This window comes from Tympanuchus pallidicinctus, unplaced genomic scaffold (assembly GCF_026119805.1).
Source record: "Tympanuchus pallidicinctus isolate F22 unplaced genomic scaffold, pur_lepc_1.0 scaffold3, whole genome shotgun sequence".
Classification (NCBI taxonomy): Eukaryota; Metazoa; Chordata; class Aves; order Galliformes; family Phasianidae; genus Tympanuchus; species Tympanuchus pallidicinctus.
This window is the reverse complement of record NW_026294747.1, coordinates 72753879-72774953: the sequence shown is the minus strand read 5'-3', so window position 1 is coordinate 72774953 and position 21075 is coordinate 72753879. Positions and strand designations below refer to the sequence as shown.

The 21075-nt window shown below is 39.9% G+C and overlaps 1 protein-coding gene and 1 long non-coding RNA gene across 3 annotated transcripts in view; one reads left to right on the top strand and one right to left on the bottom strand.

Moving 5' to 3' along the window:
• The window catches only part of LOC128085468 (uncharacterized), a 73275-nt gene extending 65791 nt beyond the window's left edge, over positions 1-7484 (top strand). The window contains exons 2-3 of the long non-coding RNA XR_008208987.1: positions 6908-7039; positions 7443-7484. This is a non-coding gene — a long non-coding RNA (uncharacterized LOC128085468). The remainder of the gene's footprint in view (positions 1-6907; positions 7040-7442) is intronic.
• The window catches only part of NRP1 (neuropilin 1), a 109477-nt gene that overhangs the window by 14344 nt on the left and 74058 nt on the right, over positions 1-21075 (bottom strand). The window contains exons 8-13 of one of the 2 annotated variants that reach the window (XM_052692899.1): positions 17955-18110; positions 14668-14812; positions 13456-13787; positions 8810-8954; positions 5845-5949; positions 2848-2907 (exon numbers count right to left, since the gene is read on the bottom strand). In XM_052692899.1, coding sequence (XP_052548859.1) covers positions 2848-2907; positions 5845-5949; positions 8810-8954; positions 13456-13787; positions 14668-14812; positions 17955-18110 — 943 coding nt within the window. The remainder of the gene's footprint in view (positions 1-2847; positions 2908-5844; positions 5950-8809; positions 8955-13455; positions 13788-14667; positions 14813-17954; positions 18111-21075) is intronic. The other variant, XM_052692900.1, reaches the window with a different exon arrangement.

The window sequence follows — 21075 nt, the reverse complement described above, 5'->3', positions numbered from 1 at the left end:
TTTTTATAACTCCTCCAACAAAAGGCAAGAAGGAGCATGATGGCATTAAAAATGCTATGAAAATTACCTATAGGATGCTTTTGCCAAAAGGTAGATCAACACTAAAAAAGGAAACACTTCAAAGTAGTGTATTGGGTCTGATTCTTATTTGCATTTCACCTTTTTATACTATTTATATTGGCAGCTTGGAATTACCTCAAATGATAGTAAATTATAATTTAAGTGCTTTAATATCCCTTTACATCCCTTATCGATGAAAAGTCATCCTGACATAAAAGAGGTTCAGATATTTTCTACCTTTAAATGATTTTTTCGTATAGATTTTAACCTCAAGATTTCTTACATTTTTCCAAAATAGCTACTATATGTGTGAAAAACAAGATACGTTACTTCTTGAACAGTCTGCTTTACAAAGAACTGAGCTTACGCTCCAAGAGCACATTATGTAAATGAACAGCTTGCTCTGTATGTAAATAGCTAAGAGTCAAGAGTTTCTGGTGAGTTTGAGGACTGAGGTCTGAAAGGTATTTACCTTGATAGACAGGTTTGTTAAAAGCACATTTTTAAGTCTGAGAAGAAAAGTAGATCCTATTAAAAAAAATAAATAAAAAAAAACAAAACCCAAAGCTTTAAACTTTTTGAGCAGTTGGAAATAATGATTCTTTTTTATTTTCTTACAATTCAGTCTCCTTGGAATGAACTGTAAAAGTCTCTTTGATGGAAAGCTTGTTTATATGTGGAGGTTTTCCAGCTATTTGCGCTTAACTGTTTCCATAGTGCATGAAAGCTGGCAGGAATAGGATAAGCTCAAGACTTTGACATAGACAAGCACGTTAGTCTGGGATAACATGATTAGGGTTGCTTGAAGGCTTGAACACAGGCAGGAAGACAGCTCAGGAGTACAGGGCCTTAGCTCATCTTGCAGAAGTACCTGTGCCACGGGAGGTACTGGTGTTGAAAGGGCTGGCAAAGGTGTTTCAAATCACCGTGGCACGAGATGCCGTGGCTGGCAGTGGCTTACATCAGCTCTCTGCCAGGAGGGCTTTCCTATGCTGAGGGGAAATTCTGGCTGCCCCTTTTTGGGATTTTTCTGGCTGGTTTTCAGTGAGGGATTACAAAGCAGCTGGAAACCTTTATGTCTTGAACTGCCGATTCTGGAAACCCTATTCTTATTTATTAGCATCTGAGTGATCTCTGTCTATGATCTTTGTACTGTAGTGTCATGTGGGAGCCTGGTGTTTGGGATGTGAGCTTGTCCCTTATTGCTCAGAAGGAAGCAGCTCCTACCAGCACAATGCAGGGAAATAGCATTGGCATGCTCTGAAGGGAACCTCATAAACTTCTTCAGTAGAGAAAAAACTTGGCTCATGGTGAAGTAAACGAAGGTGGTGCAGGAGGGAAGTAAGGAGGGAAAATGAGGACATCTTCATCTCTGGCACAGACAGTCCCACCCAAGCCAAAGGGATTAAACACAACCTGCAACTGCAACTGGCAATGGGGAGGGGTGAGGAGAACTGTATGAGCATTTGTTTGAATGCAAGAAGACAGTAAAAAGAACTAAAAAATCCTTCATTTCAGTCAAGTAGAAGACTTAAAGCTCATTTCAGACAGAAGAATCCAAAATTTTACTCTAAGCCCACTGAAATATCCTTTCTGCCTTCACCATCCCCAAACTGTGGAATCACTAGTTGTTCCTCAGCCCTGCAGCAGTGCTGGTTGTGAGAGAGCAGCATGAAGAAGTGTTCTGTGAAGGCTCTGGTACCCCTCAATCTGCCCCACTCTACAGAAGTCGGAGTTAGGAATAGAATATGCTGACAAAGCAAACGTTATGGCCCTGGGGACAAATTTTAGGGAGAGTAAAAGCATTTGCCTTTGCAATAGTGGAATGCAGAGGCTGAGAGTGGGAACAACGTCAGAGAGAAGCCGGCTCTATCTCTTTGTCAGATCGACACCGCTGGCGCTCTGTAAGAAACTTTTCCATTATTAGTACCTTTTTTTTTCACTTGAAGCAAAAACGGTTTCTGTCATACATTTGAGGAAACAATGATAAACACGTGCCCACCCTGCTGCAAATCACTTGCAAAGCTGTGCATACTTTAATGGAGGAAATGGGAGTTGTCGAAAGCTGACCTCTTTACCACTCCACCTTCACTAACGCACAGCATTTTAAGCTGGTGTTACCAGTTTTTACAGTTCAGATATTCTGACCAAATCTATTCAATCCCCTATTCCCAGTAAACTGAACAGGATATTAAAAAGATGCCATGAAGGATCTGGAAGCAGAAAAGTAAGGATTTTAAAAGCTGCTAGTTACTGTATTGATTAAGTAGAAAGGACATGCTGCCAGTGACAACTTGTTCCTCTCTTTTCAAGCTCATGGTAGTAGTTTACGTAACCCTATTTTGAGAAAGCCTGCTAGAAAACAATGTTGTAAAACTGCCAGCTCTCTGGTGGATAAAACTGGCAAACTTGTCCGTTTTGTGAAACCACAGACATTAAGAGTGAATGTGCCTGTGTGGCTTGTTTTTGTCTTCCGCAGGTTTGCAAACAAACTGTATTGCTAAGATGCCATTCTAACAAAATCCACTGTTTGATAAAGATAGTTTAATTTTGTCACATTTACCATTCGCTGATGCGAAAGGAAATCTTGTTCTCTGCTTTGTCTACATGTGGATGAAAGGAATAAAATATTTACTGTATAGAGCTGAAAGACCAGATGCTTCTTTACTTCAGAGACTTTTAGGGACTGGGGAGTCAGGAAGCTGCAATTCATTATTTTGGCATGAAATTTAGGCATGGAATTTTTTTTTTTTTTTTTTTTTTAATAAGAAAAAAACTTTTTTATACCTGGTTGTAATGTATTGTCTATTACTGTCGGCTTTTCTGTGTTCAGCACTGTAGTTCCACCTGGAAAAGAAATTATGTATATCATGATACGTGCGACACAACAAAGGACACAGCGGTCATTAGGAACATCCTACATATAAATCTGAAATATGACCACCTTTATTAGACATGAAGGCAACTGAGTACCTTAAGCATGAAAATATGACATTACATTTCTGGTTTTCTTTACAAAAACAAAACAAAACAAAAAAACACCACCAAAGCAATAAAACCCAACAAACAGGCCAAAAAACACCCCACCTAAAACTCAAATAAAGCTTTTTATGTTTTGAGTCCTTGCAAACACCAACTAATCAATCTCCATCGTGCCCTTACGGTTGTCCTCACTTTACAGACAGTGATTTGTCAAAATCAGATGGGATGTCAGTGACTGATCTCCCTAGCCCCCATGACACTCACGAATCTGTGCATTCAGCAAGCACATGCTTGCCATATCAGACACCTGGAGTCCTCCAGCCCCTGCACTGCTTCACAACCACTTTGTGAGGCCAGCTTGCATATGAGCTGCATAGGAATTGCCCAGCTTTTGGCTGTTCTTTAGGCAGGTTTCACTTCTCAAAGAGCAGGGGAAATTAAGAACTTTGTCTTATTCTTCAAGTAGATGAACAAGAGATGAGAGGGGTCATGCCTCTCTCTGTGCTCACTAATTGATATTTTAAAAATACTTGACTTTTTAAAGGTAAGCCTCATATTGATAAAGGAAACAAAAAGTAAACTAGTGCAATTATAAATGCACAGTGGGGTGCTGATTACCAGTCACTGGCTTTTTTCTTCTCCAGCAAGCAAGTACTTAAAGCATTATAGAAAGGATGAGTATGATGACTTCCAGTGAGAATGAATGCCCAAGCTATATCAGCTTTATGTTTGTGAGAGTGATCTGATGGGAAATGCTATAAGACACGCAAATAGAGTAGCTCTGTATGGGGTCCAAATAGAGCAGGAAGGAATCTGGCCTACAGAACAATTATAGTTAATTGCAAGGGAGGCTTCATTGTGATACTCACATATGTGCAAGTACCATCAGGGAAGTGACTCAAGCAGCCGTACCCATAAGAATGCTGGCACTGCACTCATGGGGAGTGGAGGAAAGAGGGGATGGCACTGATGCCTTGCTCTGCCATCCTTCATGGGCTGTGAGACTTACACACTTTCAGTCTATGCATTTTGAAGGAATGTTTGCAGTAAATTTATTGGTAAAATCACTTCTGTGCATTTTTTGTGTTGTATGTGACATCAAACATAAAACGTAACATTACTGCTGTGCCTGGAACAATTGAGCCAGGGTTTCTAGGTGGGGTTGTAAATTATACGGAAGTGCCAGCACTCTGTAGAAGGGCAGTGTAATAATTTTCAATGTAAGTAGTGAAATAGGTTCAGTTACCAGAAAATCTGATGCTCAGGGTGATGGCTGCTCCCTTGTCTTAGAGATTATAAACTGCTCCCTAAGCACAGCCTGCAAAAATTGCTGGAGGGAGTTTCTTCTGCTCAATAACCTTTCCCTGAGGGACATGTGGGATGCAGTCCTGAGCTGCTTGAAGTGCAGAGACTATTAGTGAGTGAACAGGAAGGTGCTTGCACAGATCTGTCTCCTTGCCCTCACACAGACTCTACCTATTGGGTCTTGCAAGCCAGCCTTCATCACAGAGCTTTGCAGGAAGCCCCAGGGTTTTCTGACCTGGCTCTGCTTTCAGAAAAATTACAAAATTACAATGTTTAGTAATACTGAAAGCTTTCTGATCTACCTTAACACAATATGGACTATTTTATTAGACTTTCTACGTGGCTCTTTTCACAAAGAATAAGATTCATCTGGAATACTGAGTTGAAAAGCAGTGACAGTGACCATGTGGCATCTTTTCTGCCCACAAATTGCTTTTCAATTTTTGATTTGCAGCATACATTTACGGGAGACATTGGCAAATCTCAGAAAGGGTCTGATGCTGAAACTGCACTTTCACTCATATCTGCTGTCAGATGTTCTACTTGACTGCTTCCAAAAAGTCAATCTTTCTCTTACCTAAGGTTTCTCAATGTCTTTGTGGACAGCTATTGTCAGGTTGTGGTGCTATTTTATGCCATAAACATAAGAAACAGTAAACTTTTATTACATAAGTGCACCAGGGAGAGGTGATGAAATAACCAGTGTTGCTATGTCCAAAAATAAGCTCAGCTGCTACAGAAGTATGGATCTAGTACAAGAGCAGGCCCAGAGCTTTCTGCAGTAAGTGACCTGCTTGAAGTGATCGAGAACGTAGTGATGGAGAATCAGCCATCTCAGAAGGATAGTGGTTCTCTGCAGAAGTGAGAAAATATGAAATTTAAGAAGCTTTCTCCCTTCCAGATGCAGATAAACTTGATGTCCTGTTTTCCTTTTAGTGATGGCAGCCCCTCTGTGGCTGTAATGCAGTGCTGATGGGGAAGGTCATGAAAATCTTTTTGGTGGCATACATGTGAGAATACTTTGATGAATCAATTCTGCTTTGTTTCTGTGTGAGTAAGGTTTCGGGCTGAGATTTGAGTCCTGTGCTAAATTTTATGCATGGAAGAGTTTAACAACATGGAAGAACCTAAACAATATTTCATTTTGAGTTCTTCAACTTCAGACAATAAACCTCAAAAGGTTTATCCAGTTTTGTTCTTAGTAAGAGAAAGTTTAATTATGACATTATGATTAGACAGAATTCCTGATAAAAAAAAAGCCCTCTGCTCCAGCTAGTCGCTATTATTTGCTTCCAAAATTACATAGCTGAGAAAACAATCAAAAGTATTGTCACATGTAAAAGGCAGATGCCTCTGTTTTGACAGCACCGACAATATAAACTGCATACCAATGTCCGTTTATGTTGAGTGATTAAATCAGTACAAATGTTTAGCTGGTTACTGGTGATGAATATGAGCTACAATGAAGCTGCAATGAAATGAGGATGGTTTCTGCACCTGTCAGTTGGTAGTCATCACCTGTGCCACTGTGACAGTTCGCCTGGTCATCATCGCACTCATCTACGGGCTTGCCTTCGGAAACAGTAGGGACAGCCGTTGGAGCTGAAAGAAAATCCAGTTGTTAGTTAAAAAGTGTGCTGCAGAATCAGCATGCAATTGGCAGTAACATCTTGATGAGCACCATACGGTGTTTTCTTGTGCTGTTTTTGAGAGAAGGAGCAACTCCACAGGTTAGTTAATATTTCTTTGCAGTGGGCAGTACTTGTTCTTCCTCTTGCACTAAGGCACTCTGCTGTATGTGAGCTCAAGGGCTGGATGGAGTTGGACAGTAAAGCCCTGGACTATCTGTCATTGGCTGATGACACCTTATTGTTTCTACAAACAAGGAGTGAAGGGATGGAAGTCTCAAGGTTGGGTAGAAAGCCCATAATCTTATCATGTGGCTGAAGTGCTCACGAGTAGGCCTGTACAGAGCAGTAGGAGGGGTGCAGTCAGGGTGGTAGTTCTCCAGCACCTACCACACTGCCAAAGAAATCTCCACATAGCACGTGTAAGGGAGGAAATGTCTGAGCAGACAGTAACAGTAGCAGGAAGGCAGTGTGATGTGGAATCACTTTGTGCTCACTGAGAAGGTCTGCAAGGAGTTTCTTTTGTTCTTGTTTTAGTTATAAATAAGTAAGACATCAATGATGTCAGTCATCCCTCCTGGCCACCTGCTTGCTTCTCACTGGTGATGACTTTCCGGTAGCTGCTGCACAACCAGTAGAAGTCTGACCTTTGTTATTGCAATTAAGACCTTGAGATTTGTGCAAGGTGCCAGAAAACATATCTAAATCCCAGTGTCTGCAAAACATATAACATCTGGAAAATCAGGATACAAGTTATGTTTTATGCTGGAAGTATATTTCCTCTTCTTAAGATAACCAGTCTGGGAATGTGGTCCAGGCTTTTGCCTGTTTTCAACTACTGCTATTTTCATTAACAATGTTTTACTGTGATTATAGCTCTATAATAATGCTTCACTTCCTTGGATTCTTCTTTGCCCTTCTACTGCCTCCAGAGCCCACTGTCCACATAAGATCTTATGCACTGAATTCATGGCCTGAAAATGTCAGTAGGGATGGCAGTTTCTGCGGAAGCTCAATTCTGGGATGAAACGAAGCTTTTTTGGACCTCAACCTATGCTTTACAGGTATAATCTAGCACTAAAGAAACATTTCTGTACCTGTTATAAATTATTCAGAGCATCTATTCCCCATACCTCCTTGAAAACCCCTCTGGGAGATCCCTCTAGCTTTCTACATCAAGTTAAGTTTCTTATCTTGAGCTTCATGCCCCTGTATAGCCTCAAGCTTGCCTATGTCTCTGCCATCAATTCACATAAGCCCCCTGGGATGCTTTGAAGACACAAAGCTTCCCCTTGCTCATTACTGCTGGAGAGCTGATTTTTACTCCTGTCTGTGCCTATCTCCATGCCTCTTTTCTCAGCTCAACACCTATCCTCCTCAGTAAATCTCAAGTGATTTCTCTCCATTCAACTCCCTCCTGAAGATACAGTTATACAACAAATTTTTCTTATTATGTTTCTCCTGTAGGTGAATGGAAATTGACCCTGCGTGTCCATGGATGACCTGCAGGTGAGCAACTTTCAGAAGTGCTCTAGAGTGGGAAGATGAATGCAAGTAGATGAGTCCCAGGGAAACAAAATACTTGGTGCTTCAGTTTGCCTATTTAGTCTTTTCTGGCTCCTCCACCTCACTGAGCCACATGTTCTTGTAAGGTGATCCATAAACTCACTTCTTGATGCATAGGTGGCTACAGAACCCCCATAGCAGAAGGACATTACCCACAGGTTGTAAGTTTACACAGGGCAGGTGCTGAGTTTTCTTTTCTCTTTTCTGAGCAAGTAGTACAATAGTCTGCAGGAACCAAGAATTCTCACAGGAAATTAGGACTTCCTGCAGGAACTAAGAAGAATTTTCAAACTCCCAACTTTCTGGGCCAAGTAAAAAGCACACATTCAATTTGGCCTTCACTAAAAAACAGCAGAGAGTTCAGCAGTTCTCACAGTAATGCTTCCCACTCCTCCACTGTGGGAATGAGACAGTGAGAGAGAAACAGAGGTGGAACAGTCATTCATCTTGGGAGCCTGTTCAGCGACTTCTTTCTGAGGTATCATATGAAACCCCTGATAATATGGTTTGTTATTAGCTGTGTAATGGTAAGCTCTGTGATTTATAAGCCAAGCCACTGAACCTTCATCCACCAGATAACACTGTGAAATTCACACAGTGCTATCTGTAGTTATCTATGATGTTAAATAACTCTTGTTTGTATACCAAAAATCAAAGCATAATAATACCTCATGTCATAGTCCGAGGATAAATGTCTAAACTTTGCTCTTCCTGGTCTTTCATCTCTTTACATTCTGTTGCAAAATTAAAGCATGGTAGGCAACAAAAAGGACCTTCCTCACCCTTAAAAAGCAAGAACACAGACCCTGTCCAGACAAGTAATCACTGCCTACCATGTTGTCTGGTTGATTTTCACATCCTTTGAAGGAGCAAAAGGTATAATTTCTCCCTTTGCATTCTCATAAAATATCTCTCCCTGGGTTCTATCATGGTAACAGAAAATATAAGTTTCTGTCTTTATTTTCTCCTAATAGCTCTATGCTTCTCGAAAGCATAATCATAAGTTTGCTTGAGGGAACAGAAACCATGTGGAGAGTATCACTGTGATTCAACAAAGGATGGGAGAGAGAATAACATTTGTGCCTTCAGCATATTCGAACGTCTGCCCAGAAGGAACTGATTAGTCCAAGAAACAGCACTAATGGCAGTCACGGAAGCAAGAGTATGATGTTATGCCTGTACAAGAACAGCAGTGTTCAGCAGTAGTCCAAGTACAGAATGTCTGTCTGAAAATAATAAAGTGCATTCATCTCTCGCAGAGCAATTACCTTCAAGTTCACATCCCAGCAGCTCCATTCGAAGTCCCAGTCCTGCGTGTGTGGCTCTCTCTGGGTAGACGCGGACAAATCTCGTCGATACAGGTTCAAAAGTCCGCAGTTCAGGTGTATCGTAGTTGGTGTTGCCTTCAAAAGTCTGCAAGGCATGACAGATGCTGCTTGTTAAAAAAGAAAAGATATTTCAACGTTTTCTTCATTCTCTAGTCTTTGAATTAGGTGAGAAGTAGGCCAGATTCTAACCATTTAATAAGTGTCAGACTTCCCCATCCTAAACGAGAATGGAAAATACACAGTTAAAGCTTCCCGGAGAAGTAATGCATTTCATTTTTCATAAACTCAGTAGCAACCAATCCATCAGGGTCATAACAAGAGCTGAGTGTTTAATGAGACATGTTTTTAAATGACGCTCTGATCTGGGGTTTAACTGGGTGACATTTTCAACACTTCTTAGGGAAAAAAAATGACTGAGGTGAAGATCCTGTCACCTTTTAAGTGGCTGCAATAATAATCCAACTATTCAAGAGAAAATTTCAATCTGATTTCCCCCAGTGACAGAGTTTCACAAGTTGTAGTTATTTCAAAAGGCATAAATTAAACTCCAGTAACAGTAGCTGCAAGAGTTCTTCCAGGGAGACTGCTATTGAATAAGAATAGAAAGAAAGAAAGAAAAAAAGAAAAAAGAAAGAATGAAAGAAAGAAGAAAGCTGCTTCCTGACAAAATTGCAATATAATATAATAATTTAACAGGTAAGGCAGGTCAGTGAAGGTACCTTTCAAACAAAAATCTCTTGTCTGAGTTGCACTCTGAGTTCTTTAGCCATAATATAGCTCTCAGTGGCATCTGTCTGATACCTTCAGTGTCTCCTTTCATTGACATTTTGTATATGGGACAAGTTGTAATTCATACTTAAACGAACACCTTTATATTATATCCATGGAGATAATAGATCCTTAGAATGAATTTGACTGTACAAAGAAATAGTCTTTTCCATGATGTGTTTACAAGCCTAGATGGCTAAATAGAGTTATTTTTGGCCTAATTTTTAACTTCAGAAGGCCCTGTAGAGAATAAATAACAGAATATTAAATGTATATAAAAGAGGTAAAAGTAAAATGATTTCAGCTTTTCTTTCTGTTAATAGTTAAATTACAAATCAATACAAATAACCTTCGACAATGTTAGAAGTGCTGCTACTTCCAACTCATGGCTGTGAGGTCTGAAGCTTTCTTGAGGAAGAAGTCAGCACCTGTCCTTCCTTCATTTTAGATGACAATAAAACCCGGTCCTCCTATTGAGCTGGGACAGAGAAAACTGAAGCCACAGGAAAAATTGGCTATATTGCCCAAGAGCACAGCTAAAACTGATAGCTGCTTTTGCTTTTAGTGCAGTCCTAAAAGACTTGTTGTGTTTGCTTTATGCTTGTTTCTACCGAACGGTCCAGAATCCCTTCTGGCCACTGGTTAGAGCGCCAGTCGCATAAGACAATGTTGCAGTCACATAAGCCAGTGTTGATGGGTGAAGTGATTTCTACGTAAATGCTTTTGCTATTATTTCTTAGTGAAGACTGTAACTCTGAGATGGTTCAAGGGACACAGCCTGACCTCGTGTTCAGACAGTGCTGGAAGAAAGTTGTCAAGAATTCACATGTATATGGCCTGTCAAGAACTAATTAACTTGCAATTACATATTATTAGATTTGAATTCCAATATAGGGCAAATGATCAAAAAAGCTACCTACCGCATGTGAAAGAATGAATGCCATTTTATCTGCAGAAAATAGACAGACGTATCTGAGGAATCCTTGCTTCCTTTTTAATAGTAGTCTTAATAGCAACATATAATAATGACAACTGTTTTATAAAAGACATCAATACTGGAGTACTGACACATAGACATTAGAATTCAATAGGCATCTAGAATTATATTGAATCATAATTATATTGAATCATTGTCCTTTGTAGTGAAGAGCTGCCTGTGATTCAATTTTGACTGTTCATTTAAAATACATACTGATATTCTTTGTGGGGGAGGAGAGAGGAGTACACAGTAATACTTCACTTTGTGAGCATCTTTTATATATGCTATGTCACAAATCGATTTACTTTGTTACAAAGATAAGTACAATAAATGATCACAAAACAAAAGGGAATATAAATCAGCAAGAGGGGAAAAAAAAAAAAAGGTTTTCCCCAACAGATTTGTAAATCAAAATAAGTATGGCAGAGAAATTTAAAAAGGTTGTTCCAGTTGGCAGGACATTTAGAATTTTCATGTGCAGTAAATGACCAGAAGTGGTGTGAAAACCAAAAAAAAGGTCATCAGTTGGCAAGAGGAAGGAGGAAAGAAGAATGAAAGACAAAGATGAATTTACGGAGTGAATTAGAGTAAGCCTGTGGAGAACAAAAACAAGTTGGATTTTGAAATGAATGTGGGGTTCTGCGTGGTTGTTTGAGGATTTGAGTGATATTCACTCCTTCAAGTGCTCGAGATAGGCTGAAGGGGGAAACATTCTGCACAGGCAAAAATAGCAGAAATTGGGTCAGCCAAAGAAAAAAGAGTTACGGTAGTCCCAAGGAAGGAGCTGCAGGCATGGATGACAAGATCGTATTGAGGTGATGTTTCATCCTTTGGACATATTCTGTTTTTACATTTAGCTTGTCGTTTCTCTTCCCTTTCCTTGCGTGCAGTTGTTTGTTTATTGAAAGTCAAGACTTTAACCAAGTGAAATGATGTGTTTCATTTCATAAAATGGGGCTGTTTCTAATCCACGTTCCTGCTGTGACTCATTATAGCATTCTGTCCTATCCAGCTCTACTTACATTTAAAAATGCTACATTCCAGTATTAACATTTTAAATCCCTCAGACTCCCAAATCATAGGATTTATTTAATTCTCTTTTAAGAAAACTAGTACTTTGGAGGAAAGTTTATTAAATGTCTTGAATTTTTGGGAAGGATTATAATTAGGCCGCAAGAGATTTGAATTCCAGCCCTCCTCATTCCATTAACCTTTGAAAGTTAATTTCTGGTAGTGATGAAAGCTGAGGATGGGCTCAGTGTGTTAGTTAGCACTCTAGTTTTCTTGTCAAACTGCTAACTTCTGACAATGATGGCAAGTGCTTGTATTAGAAAACAGAAAGCCATGCAGCAGACGGCGCACTGCTTTGAAAGCATATGGCATTATTTTTTCCCTCATTGAGCCCCAGTGTAGAAGTACATGTCAAAACAACATCTATTTTAGAAAGAAAATGGTTAGATCCCATTGTTGATTTACACTCTCTTCACACTTTATGATGAAGTCAAAACTCATGGTAACAAGAGAAAGGAGCTGATTGCAAAGGCTGAATTCATTTAGTTTTAATCCTTGTAACAAATGATGAAAAGTGAGATTCAGTGAGATTAAAACAGGAGTGAAGGAAGCCCAATATTTACCAAATATGCCTGGAAAAGCCACATCCATGGGCACACTCAGCTTCTCCATTAAAGAAACACAGGTTTGCCCGACTGGTGAGTCTATATAGCAAAACAGCTTTTACATCGACTTTTCAGAATAATGCTGCTAAGATATGGAGCAACTCTCAAGGTTTCTGTTTGCCAAGCACCATAATGATTTGCTTTTTAAGGAAACGTTTTTGGTTTATCTGATTCCCTGATCTTTCCGATACTGTAGCACCAGCTCCTGTAAAAGTGCCTGCTCCTTTCCTGAACGAAAAGGAAGACTGAAAAAAATTGTGCTTCTCAAGGCAAAAATGGACTCTGTGAGCAACAATAGCAAATCTGTATGGAAAGCAGTAAAAAGGATTTTGGGTAAACATGTTAAACAGTGCATATGATGTTCTGAAGAGAGTGCATTCAAAGACAAAAAAAAAAGACAAGTACATTCCCAGAAACATTTCTGGAGCCCACTCATTTTCTTTTCTTCAGCATTTAACCCAGAAATTCATATGACCCATCCCTGGAAATATCATCTTGTGCTTTCTGCTTCAATCTATGTACCAGCTGCCTCTTATTCCCAACCATGTATCAAGGTGTTTCACCAGTAATCTCCACTGGTACATTCCACCTAGGATGGGATAATGTCAAAAACCACATCATTTTCTTTCAGTTCAGCTTCGATCAGACCATTGTGGAGAGCCTGTGTAGCTCTCAAAGAAGGCAGCTCAGAAATTCAGCAGGTATCCCAGAGAGTTAAATCCTCATTCTATAGATCAAAAGAAAAAAAAAAAAAAAAAAAAAAACCAGCAAAGAAAACGTAACTCTGTATCTCAAATGAGCTCACTCACTGTCAACGGAAAAAAAATGCAGAGGTAACTACTTTTTTGGCTGTGCTGGGTATTACCATTACATGTGATTCTGGAATAACCTAGAGGCCAGACAGGCACACTACTCCTGTCAGAAGTCTTCTGAACCAGATGCTGAACAAACAAAACCTTTGCCGTGGTGTTTGATGTCATGGGATGATGGTACATGGTACATGGTGTATGGGCTTTGTACCATTTCCACAGCAACCAATTTGGTGTTTTTGTCCTAGGAGTCCTACCTTAGCTTCAACCCAAAAATGCGCCTTTCCTCAGATCAGAGATGAATGTATAAAAATTTAATGCAAGCTCTTCCCTATACAGAGCATTCCTCCTTACCTTTATCTTTTTCTTGCTGGAATCCATGATCATTTTCCAATCTGATCCATTGTTGCTGTAGCCAATTTTGAATTTTTTCATGAACACTTTGTTTTCTCGGTGCTTGCCTCCTTGGACAATAATGCCCCTCACTTTCTTTTCTTCACCAAGGTCTATTTGAAGCCATTCATTTGTATATGGATGAGTAGTTGGTGGCAGTGCCCAGCCTGAACGGCTTGTTATAAGGCGAGCATTTTCTGGGATCCAGTTTCTATCAACTTGAGTAGATGCAGTAATCTGAGAGTCAGGTATGAGCCCAGACACCATGCCCAGCATCCCAGAGCAAGGATAATCTACAGAGAAAAAAACAAAGGAACTGAACTGTTAATCTGAACAAGCACCAAAGCAGAAACAGGCCATATCGATCATTTCAACTCTGATAAGCTATTTATTACTTTCTTACATGCAAAATAATCTTTTTGGATTTGTATATAATTTTCATTTGTTCAAACATGCACTTCCTAGTTTTGGCAGGAAATGGAAGTACCAAAATACCACAAGTATTTCTGTCCTTATGGGAACCAAAAGGATCAGAAAATCCTATTCTATTATTGTTTTCTATTCTTTTTGCTCAGTTAAAGAGTGCAGGGTCATATCTGAATTCGAATTTTCCCTAGGGAAAGTTTCCTAAATCAACCAAAAAGCAGTTGCAAATTATTTATAATGTTGTTCTGTAGGGAGGTATCTGTGTGATACAAAGGAGTTACATTCCAAAAAGTAGTACTGATTATCACTGGGAACATGAATTTATATGTATAGATACTGAAACAGGCTTTAGATCCCGGGGTTTTTACCTTGTAGTGTTTTTAAACGTAGGTATATATGTCTGTTCCTTGGGCAACCTGCTGAGAACAAACTGCAAACAGTAGACAAGAGAGGGGGACTGAAGGGTAGGAAGGGGAAAAAAAGAGTGGTGTGTATCTGAGACATTTTGCATGAAGCTGTAGAGTAATTGCATGAAAAGTAATTACACTTTATTTAACTTCTCTGGAACAATATTCTGATAACACTGTACGTTTGGGTTGTTGGGTTTTATTTCCTTTCTCATTTTGTTCACATTTCTACAGTCAGACCACAGCACAAATAGTGAAGATGTATTTCACGAACAAAAATAAAAAACACAGCATAGGCACAAGAAATTCCCTTGGTTCTAAAATCCTTCCCAAGACTTACCTGTTATCTTGCAGCCATACACTTCAAATCTCAGCGATACTCCATTTTCCCAAGACATAGGTCTAATTCGTACAAAACGTGTTAAAACTGGTTTGGCAAAAGGTCTGTAAACAACATCAGTGGGATTGCTATTCCCTTGAAAAACCTTTGTGTGGAAAGAAAAGGTTTATATTTGTTAGGTTTTCTTTTAAATGGTGTTTAGATTTCTGTATTTTATAGATACTAGAGACATAAGATCTAACCAGGGTTATTTCTGTGGGAGATGAGAGAAAAATCTTGCATGGGGAAGTATTTCATTAAACTCAGCATAATTTTTGCAGACAGCTAAGCTTTCCTTTGCGAGGAAAAATATGTTTGGTGATACTGAAAAATAGCCATGTCCCATAGCACGCTGCAGAACACAGCAGGAGAGCTCAAGGCCGTCAGGAGAGCAGGGACTCACCTGAGCACAGCAAGGCCCTGCCCACTCCCTGCCTATGTTAACACCTTCCCAACGCCCAGGCCTCTGTGTGGGACTGGCAGACACTGGTCCTTGCCACCCAAGGATTGCCATGTCCTGGCCAAACGCCTCGCTGCCCAATTAAGGCAATTTGATTACTCAAATGTTTGTAGAACGATGCCAAAAGATACAAAGCCTCATGCCCAAATTAAAGGTTTGGACTTCAATTAGACCATATAAAAATTCCCTATATGGAATTAAGCTAAAAACACTTTGTTTTGCTGTCCTTAGGTTTCAGAGTTTTTCAGAGTGTGTCATGCAAGCCTTGATCTGATGACCTTCTGGGCTTAACTCCTTTTTAACAAATGCTCAGTCTTTCTTTCTCCTTGCATTCTGAGATAGAAGTCTATTTAAAGTCTATATGGCGGATTCTGAGATTTAGCCTCTGTGTGTCCCCTGAGGCTAACAGTCAAATCAGATAAACAATAAGACTTCCACAAGAAGAGAGAGGATTGTGCTGTTCTTTCATGTTGAGGATCCTGCAAACATGCTCCTTCCTAGCAGAGCTGAGATCTTGCAATGTTCCAGTCCAAAGAAAGTGATTCAGTTTCCTGCCTCTTTCTCACGTAGAGAGGACAAGCTTCCTGTTATTTTCCATAGATACAGTCCCCTCTCTTTTTATAGGAGATTTTCCCATTTCTTACATACAGTGTCTACTTTCCTGTTTGTTACTTGCAGTAACTGCACTAATTTGGAGCGGAGGCCAGCAGCACACAGCTGCCAGCTCACCAGGCTCAGTTATTTCTTAAATAATTTAATAAAGGGGTTTCATACACAGAAAAAGATTTTAAATGGATCTACATTTACTTTCAGCAGCTATTTTCTTTTTCTCTTGGAAGGACCTGTTGTAGTTCTCTCAAGGTTTGCATCTGATCAAGGAAATGGGTCTCTCAAGGCACCTAAATTGTGAGCATGCAGTGCAGCGCTGCCATGAGGCCTCCTTAGAATGCTGGCGGCTGCCTGCTTTTGTCATTCTTTCAGCAGCTGAGTCTCCTTCATTGGTTTGGACAAAGCTTTTAGAGGGAGACCAGTGTACAGGTTTTTTTCCTTGTCCTGATCAACAGCAAAATAAGGTCATTTTAGAAATGTGACCTTTCAAGAAACCTGTTTTTTTTTTTTTATTTTTAATAAAGCCTTTGAAAAAGTAAGTGATTTAAGAATGAATGAAGGACAGCACGTACAACAGAAACTTGTGTAAAATACACTCTTGGAGAATTTACAGATTGAAACTGGTAATGAAAATCAGGCATGGTCTGACTCTGAAAGAGGCATTTGTTCAGGTTACTGGAATCAGAGCCAGAAAACCCTGTGCCTTGTACCCACTGTAGTGTTGGCTCCTCTTGTGACTTTGGGCAAGTCAGTTATTGTACCTTTTTACATCATTACACAGTGCCTACATTGAGGCATTTGACCTTCTAAAGTTCCATCTCATCTGTAAAACCAGGATAATTCCTGTTCAGGAGGCTTTCAAGATTCTTGTTCTTTGTTTCTTTACAAAGTATTTCAAAGAAGAAAGATAAATGTGCTAAACACTGCTACCATTTTGATTAGATAAAAGCAGCAGACTTGGCGTAACACTTACAGATGAATAAGGGACAAACCAGTAACCAAATATTTAGAGTTAGATACAGTTACACTGATAGAGCATAATTTTACACAGCCAATCTGAGTCCTTACAGAAGGGTCACAAAAGAAGCTGTTTTGAGGAGAGACAGCAGAAAGTCTTCTACTTGCATCAGCCTCCAGCAGCCACTGGGGATGCTGCTCTCAGATGTATCCCAGGTGAGGTGGAATGCAAGTTACAGCCTCCCTGAGAGCTGAGACAGAACTGACTTCTCCATAATGAGCTTTATGTTCATGGTAGTGGATAATGAGATTTTTCTTACAACTGTCTAAAGCTGGTTCATTGGGAGGTTACAGGGAGCAAATCTGCTGATAAATGGAAAGGTGATAAAAATCTATAAGGATGGAAAGATAAGCCTAATTATCTGCCTGCATGACCCCATCACTGAGATGCTTCAAAGTCTAACATATTACTAATGGCTTGCTGGCACTCCTGCAAGATAGCAGGACAGATCGGAAAGCAAATGGTATCCTGGGCACCATCAAAAGAGGGGTGGCCAGAAGGGAAGGGAGGTGATTGTCCCCCTCCACTCTGCTTTTGTGAGTCCCCATGTGGAGTTCTGTGTCCAGGTCTGGAGCCCCCAGTACAAGAAAGACAGGGAACTGTTGGAAAGGGCCCTGAGCAGCCTGGTCTAGTATTAAATGGGGAGGTTGGTGGCCCTGCATGTGGAAGGGGGGTTGGAGATTCATGATGCTTGAGGTCCCTTCCAACCCTGGCCATTCTGTGACTATGCTGAGGCACCAAAGCAGCGCATATCCAGAGCTTCACTGTATATAAAGGACTGATACATTTTCTAAAAGATTCCCCACAATCTTTTTCTCAAGGTCACATCGGAAATTTCTGTCAGTAGGGTAACAAACAGCAGCATACTCTAGGGAAAAGATCCAAACCACTCCAGTTCTGGTGGCTACAATAAGCAAAGCAGAACCGCACACCCTTTCCAGCTGCTGCACACAAACGATTTCTGGGGCCGTTTGCTACCGAGAAAATTGCTGCCTTTTGGATTTGGGATACTGCTAACACTGATCATGCTGATTAAAACTGTGATACCTTATTCCTCTTTTTTTTTTCTTTTTTTTTCCCCTTATTTAACAACTAAAAGTAACTAAGGAATTCAACAGCCTATTTTTTTTGGCAAAAAAAGGTAAAAGAGAAAGAACTTACAACAGGCTTGTTTCCTTCCTTCAGTGTAATCCAGTCCTCTCCATTGGAGCTGACATCTACACGGTATGTTTTCAGGTAATATTCTTTCTTTGTCTCTTTTGAGATAGCTCCTTGGGTCCCAATTCCAGAAACGAAGCGGAGAAGGCCCAGATCTACCTGTGGTAGTGAACAAACAGGAATGTGAGGACCATCAATGCATAAGTGACCCTTCTAATCCCTATGTTTCACTGAGGTAATAGGGGTTTGTATAAAGGAAACTGCAGTATATCGTTGCTAATGACAGTACTAGTCTTCTTTATTGCTAACAAGGCCATCACAGGAGAAAGAAACATTTGCTTGATCAGCTACATACATGGCAGATGATTTCCTTTATGGAGGAGGAATCAGAAACCCCATCACTGCAACCAGGCACCAGACTGTAGATAAGTTATTTGCAAAGTTCCTCAAGGACCAGTCTGGTGAACAATCTTACTTAATACTTTCATTAACTGTCTTGCATAGACCCAAATGAAATTTGCTGAGGACACAAAGCTACCAGGCATTGTCAATACAGAGGAGAGCCATGCAGTGAAAGCTGAATGACCCAGAGGACTGGATTATTAGAAATGGGATAAAATTTAATAGTACGATATCGAAGTCATGCACTTAGGGAATGATAAAAAGAATTCTGCTGAATCCTACAAGCTCATCACTTGCAAACAGATGAGGAGAAAAGAATCCCATGGTACATTATTTAGTCACATGATAATTATGAATCACTGTGCAATTTTGTTGGGAGAAAGGCAAATGAGTTGCTAGCTTGTACACTATGAGGCATTAGCAGAAAAAAGAAGGAGGCATAAACACAAGTACAATGATTTTGCTCCAACTGACAAATGTAATGAACTTCAAGCTTTACAAAATAATGGCAATTTGAACTTGCTGTAGAAATGAATGCTATTGTGTGCACACAAATGCTTGCTAGAGGCCATCTCTCTTCCTCAACCGTTCTCTGTCTTTCCCTCATGATATTACAAGTGATTTATATTAACTTCCCCCTCAAAAAACTATTTCTAATCCAGATCTATGTCATCGTATGTAGTCACTGAAGCTGTATGAGTATAGCTGGGAGGATGATGTGGGGTGCAGGAGCAACACTACTCAAGTCAATTCTACTGGCAAGAGAAACCTATGTTTCAGAGCACAAGTCCAGATGCCAAATAGCTGAAACTAGGCATGAAACTTTCACACTGTCTGGCTGATGACCACAACTTTGAAACACTCCATTTCCTTACTGCTTTTCTTTAGCCATAAAAACAAACTTGATAAAATCAAATTCATCACTCTGCTTTCTCCACAGCTGGAACCTTCTCTTTGTTTCCTAAAGCAAACTATTTAAATTCAATACAAATTACACTGTTCACAAAATATTAATCAGAGCAATTAATTCACTTAAACTTGTTGACCAGGCTTTAGGAGCATAATAATAGGTTGATTAATCCTTCTCACATGAATGTCCAGAGAATGTCTCAGGCCTTCTCATTATTTCCAAAGTATGCAGGATGGGGCACATGCATCCCCTGTGTCCCACAGGCATCCTTTTTCCTGGATGTATGTCATATATCCAAAGGCGCTGGAGCAGTTAAATCAACATGCTCTGCATTCTCTCTCAAAAGGCTGAAGGAAGTGCTATTGAGGACAGACTGCCTGCTCTCTCAATGCCCATGTCATATGCAAGTCATTCTGAAGTCTTCCAACACAAGAATAGAAGCCTTGTGTGTGACAGATAGAACCAGCTTTGAGCACAAAGCTGCTGCCCCTGCCATGGTTTTTAAGGCTGATGAAGCCTATATGTAACATTTAAACGTTGGTCTGTAGACGTGAAATAGTGCAACATTTTGTTATCTCATGATTAAAAAAAAAAATAATCAATCTTAAAAAAAAAATAATCAGAGCACAGCCTTACAAAAACAATCAAGTGATTTAAAGTAACTGGAGAGTCTCAGATGTTAGATTGTTGCAATCTGAAAGTTAATGGGGGAATCTGGGCATCATTGCGCTGAGCAATCTCAGCTTAACTTCAAATGCTCTCCAAACTGTACTCTGCTGATTGTAAAGTGTGCTGCGCTGAGTTATGTCCAATACCACATTCACTTCCAGACTGAAGTGCACTTGAAAATCTGGAAGTCTGAGGGAGTGCAGAGCTAAGTTATTTAAATGATCTGCTTCTCTTACAATTTGAAACAGCTCTTCAGTTTTGAAATGATTAGGGTCCCAAGCCTGTACCATTCCAACTGATTTGAAATGATTCTAGTAGGGGCTTTTTAATATACAGTAAGTACTTCATTGTGAATAAAGTCAAGCAATGGCCTATTACAAGACTTCTAGATATTCAAAGCTAAGTTAAAATTTAACACTGTGGACTGAGGGGAAGATTTGATTAGTTGATGTCTGAGCGAACAATTACAGCCAGTGGTCTGTGATCACTCAGGCACCTCAGGCTTGTCCCATCACAGAACGTCAGGTGCCCACATTTTGCTAAGGTCCAAATGCTGATATTCAAAACGCTCCTTTAACTCCTGAGGCATTGAAAATCCTGAAACCCATCCATCCCACTGCATGGAGCAAAATCCTGTACACAGTAAGTTTTGACAGCTACTGTCAGACCTAAAAGCTGACAGAACTCTACAGGTAGGTAGAAATTATCCTGGTGAAAGTTAACAGTGAACTGAGAGAGGGAGACTGTGAGTAGGCCTCCAGTTCACTGCCTCCAGCTATGGAAGAAGCAACCTAATTGTGCTCCTTGCGCCAGTAACTGTGACATGGAATACAGCTCTACAGAGGAATTGCTTCTCTCCAGGTGCCTGAAAATAGAATTGTAATACTGAACACCTCTCTGTGGTACCTCTGTGTTTGTAAATCAAACTCTACCTTTACCAATCCTCTCTAAGTAAGGTGATTGAAATAAATTATGTAGAAGAAAACCTGGAAATTGCATGAAACACCTTAAAAGAGCTGTCAAATTAATCTTTACTAGTCATTTTTTGATGTATTTTGTTCTCTTTCTATTTTTTCAGGGTTGAAGCTCAACCATTTAACTGCTATTAACAACTGGAACCTGAAGGTACCAGAATGTAGAGGT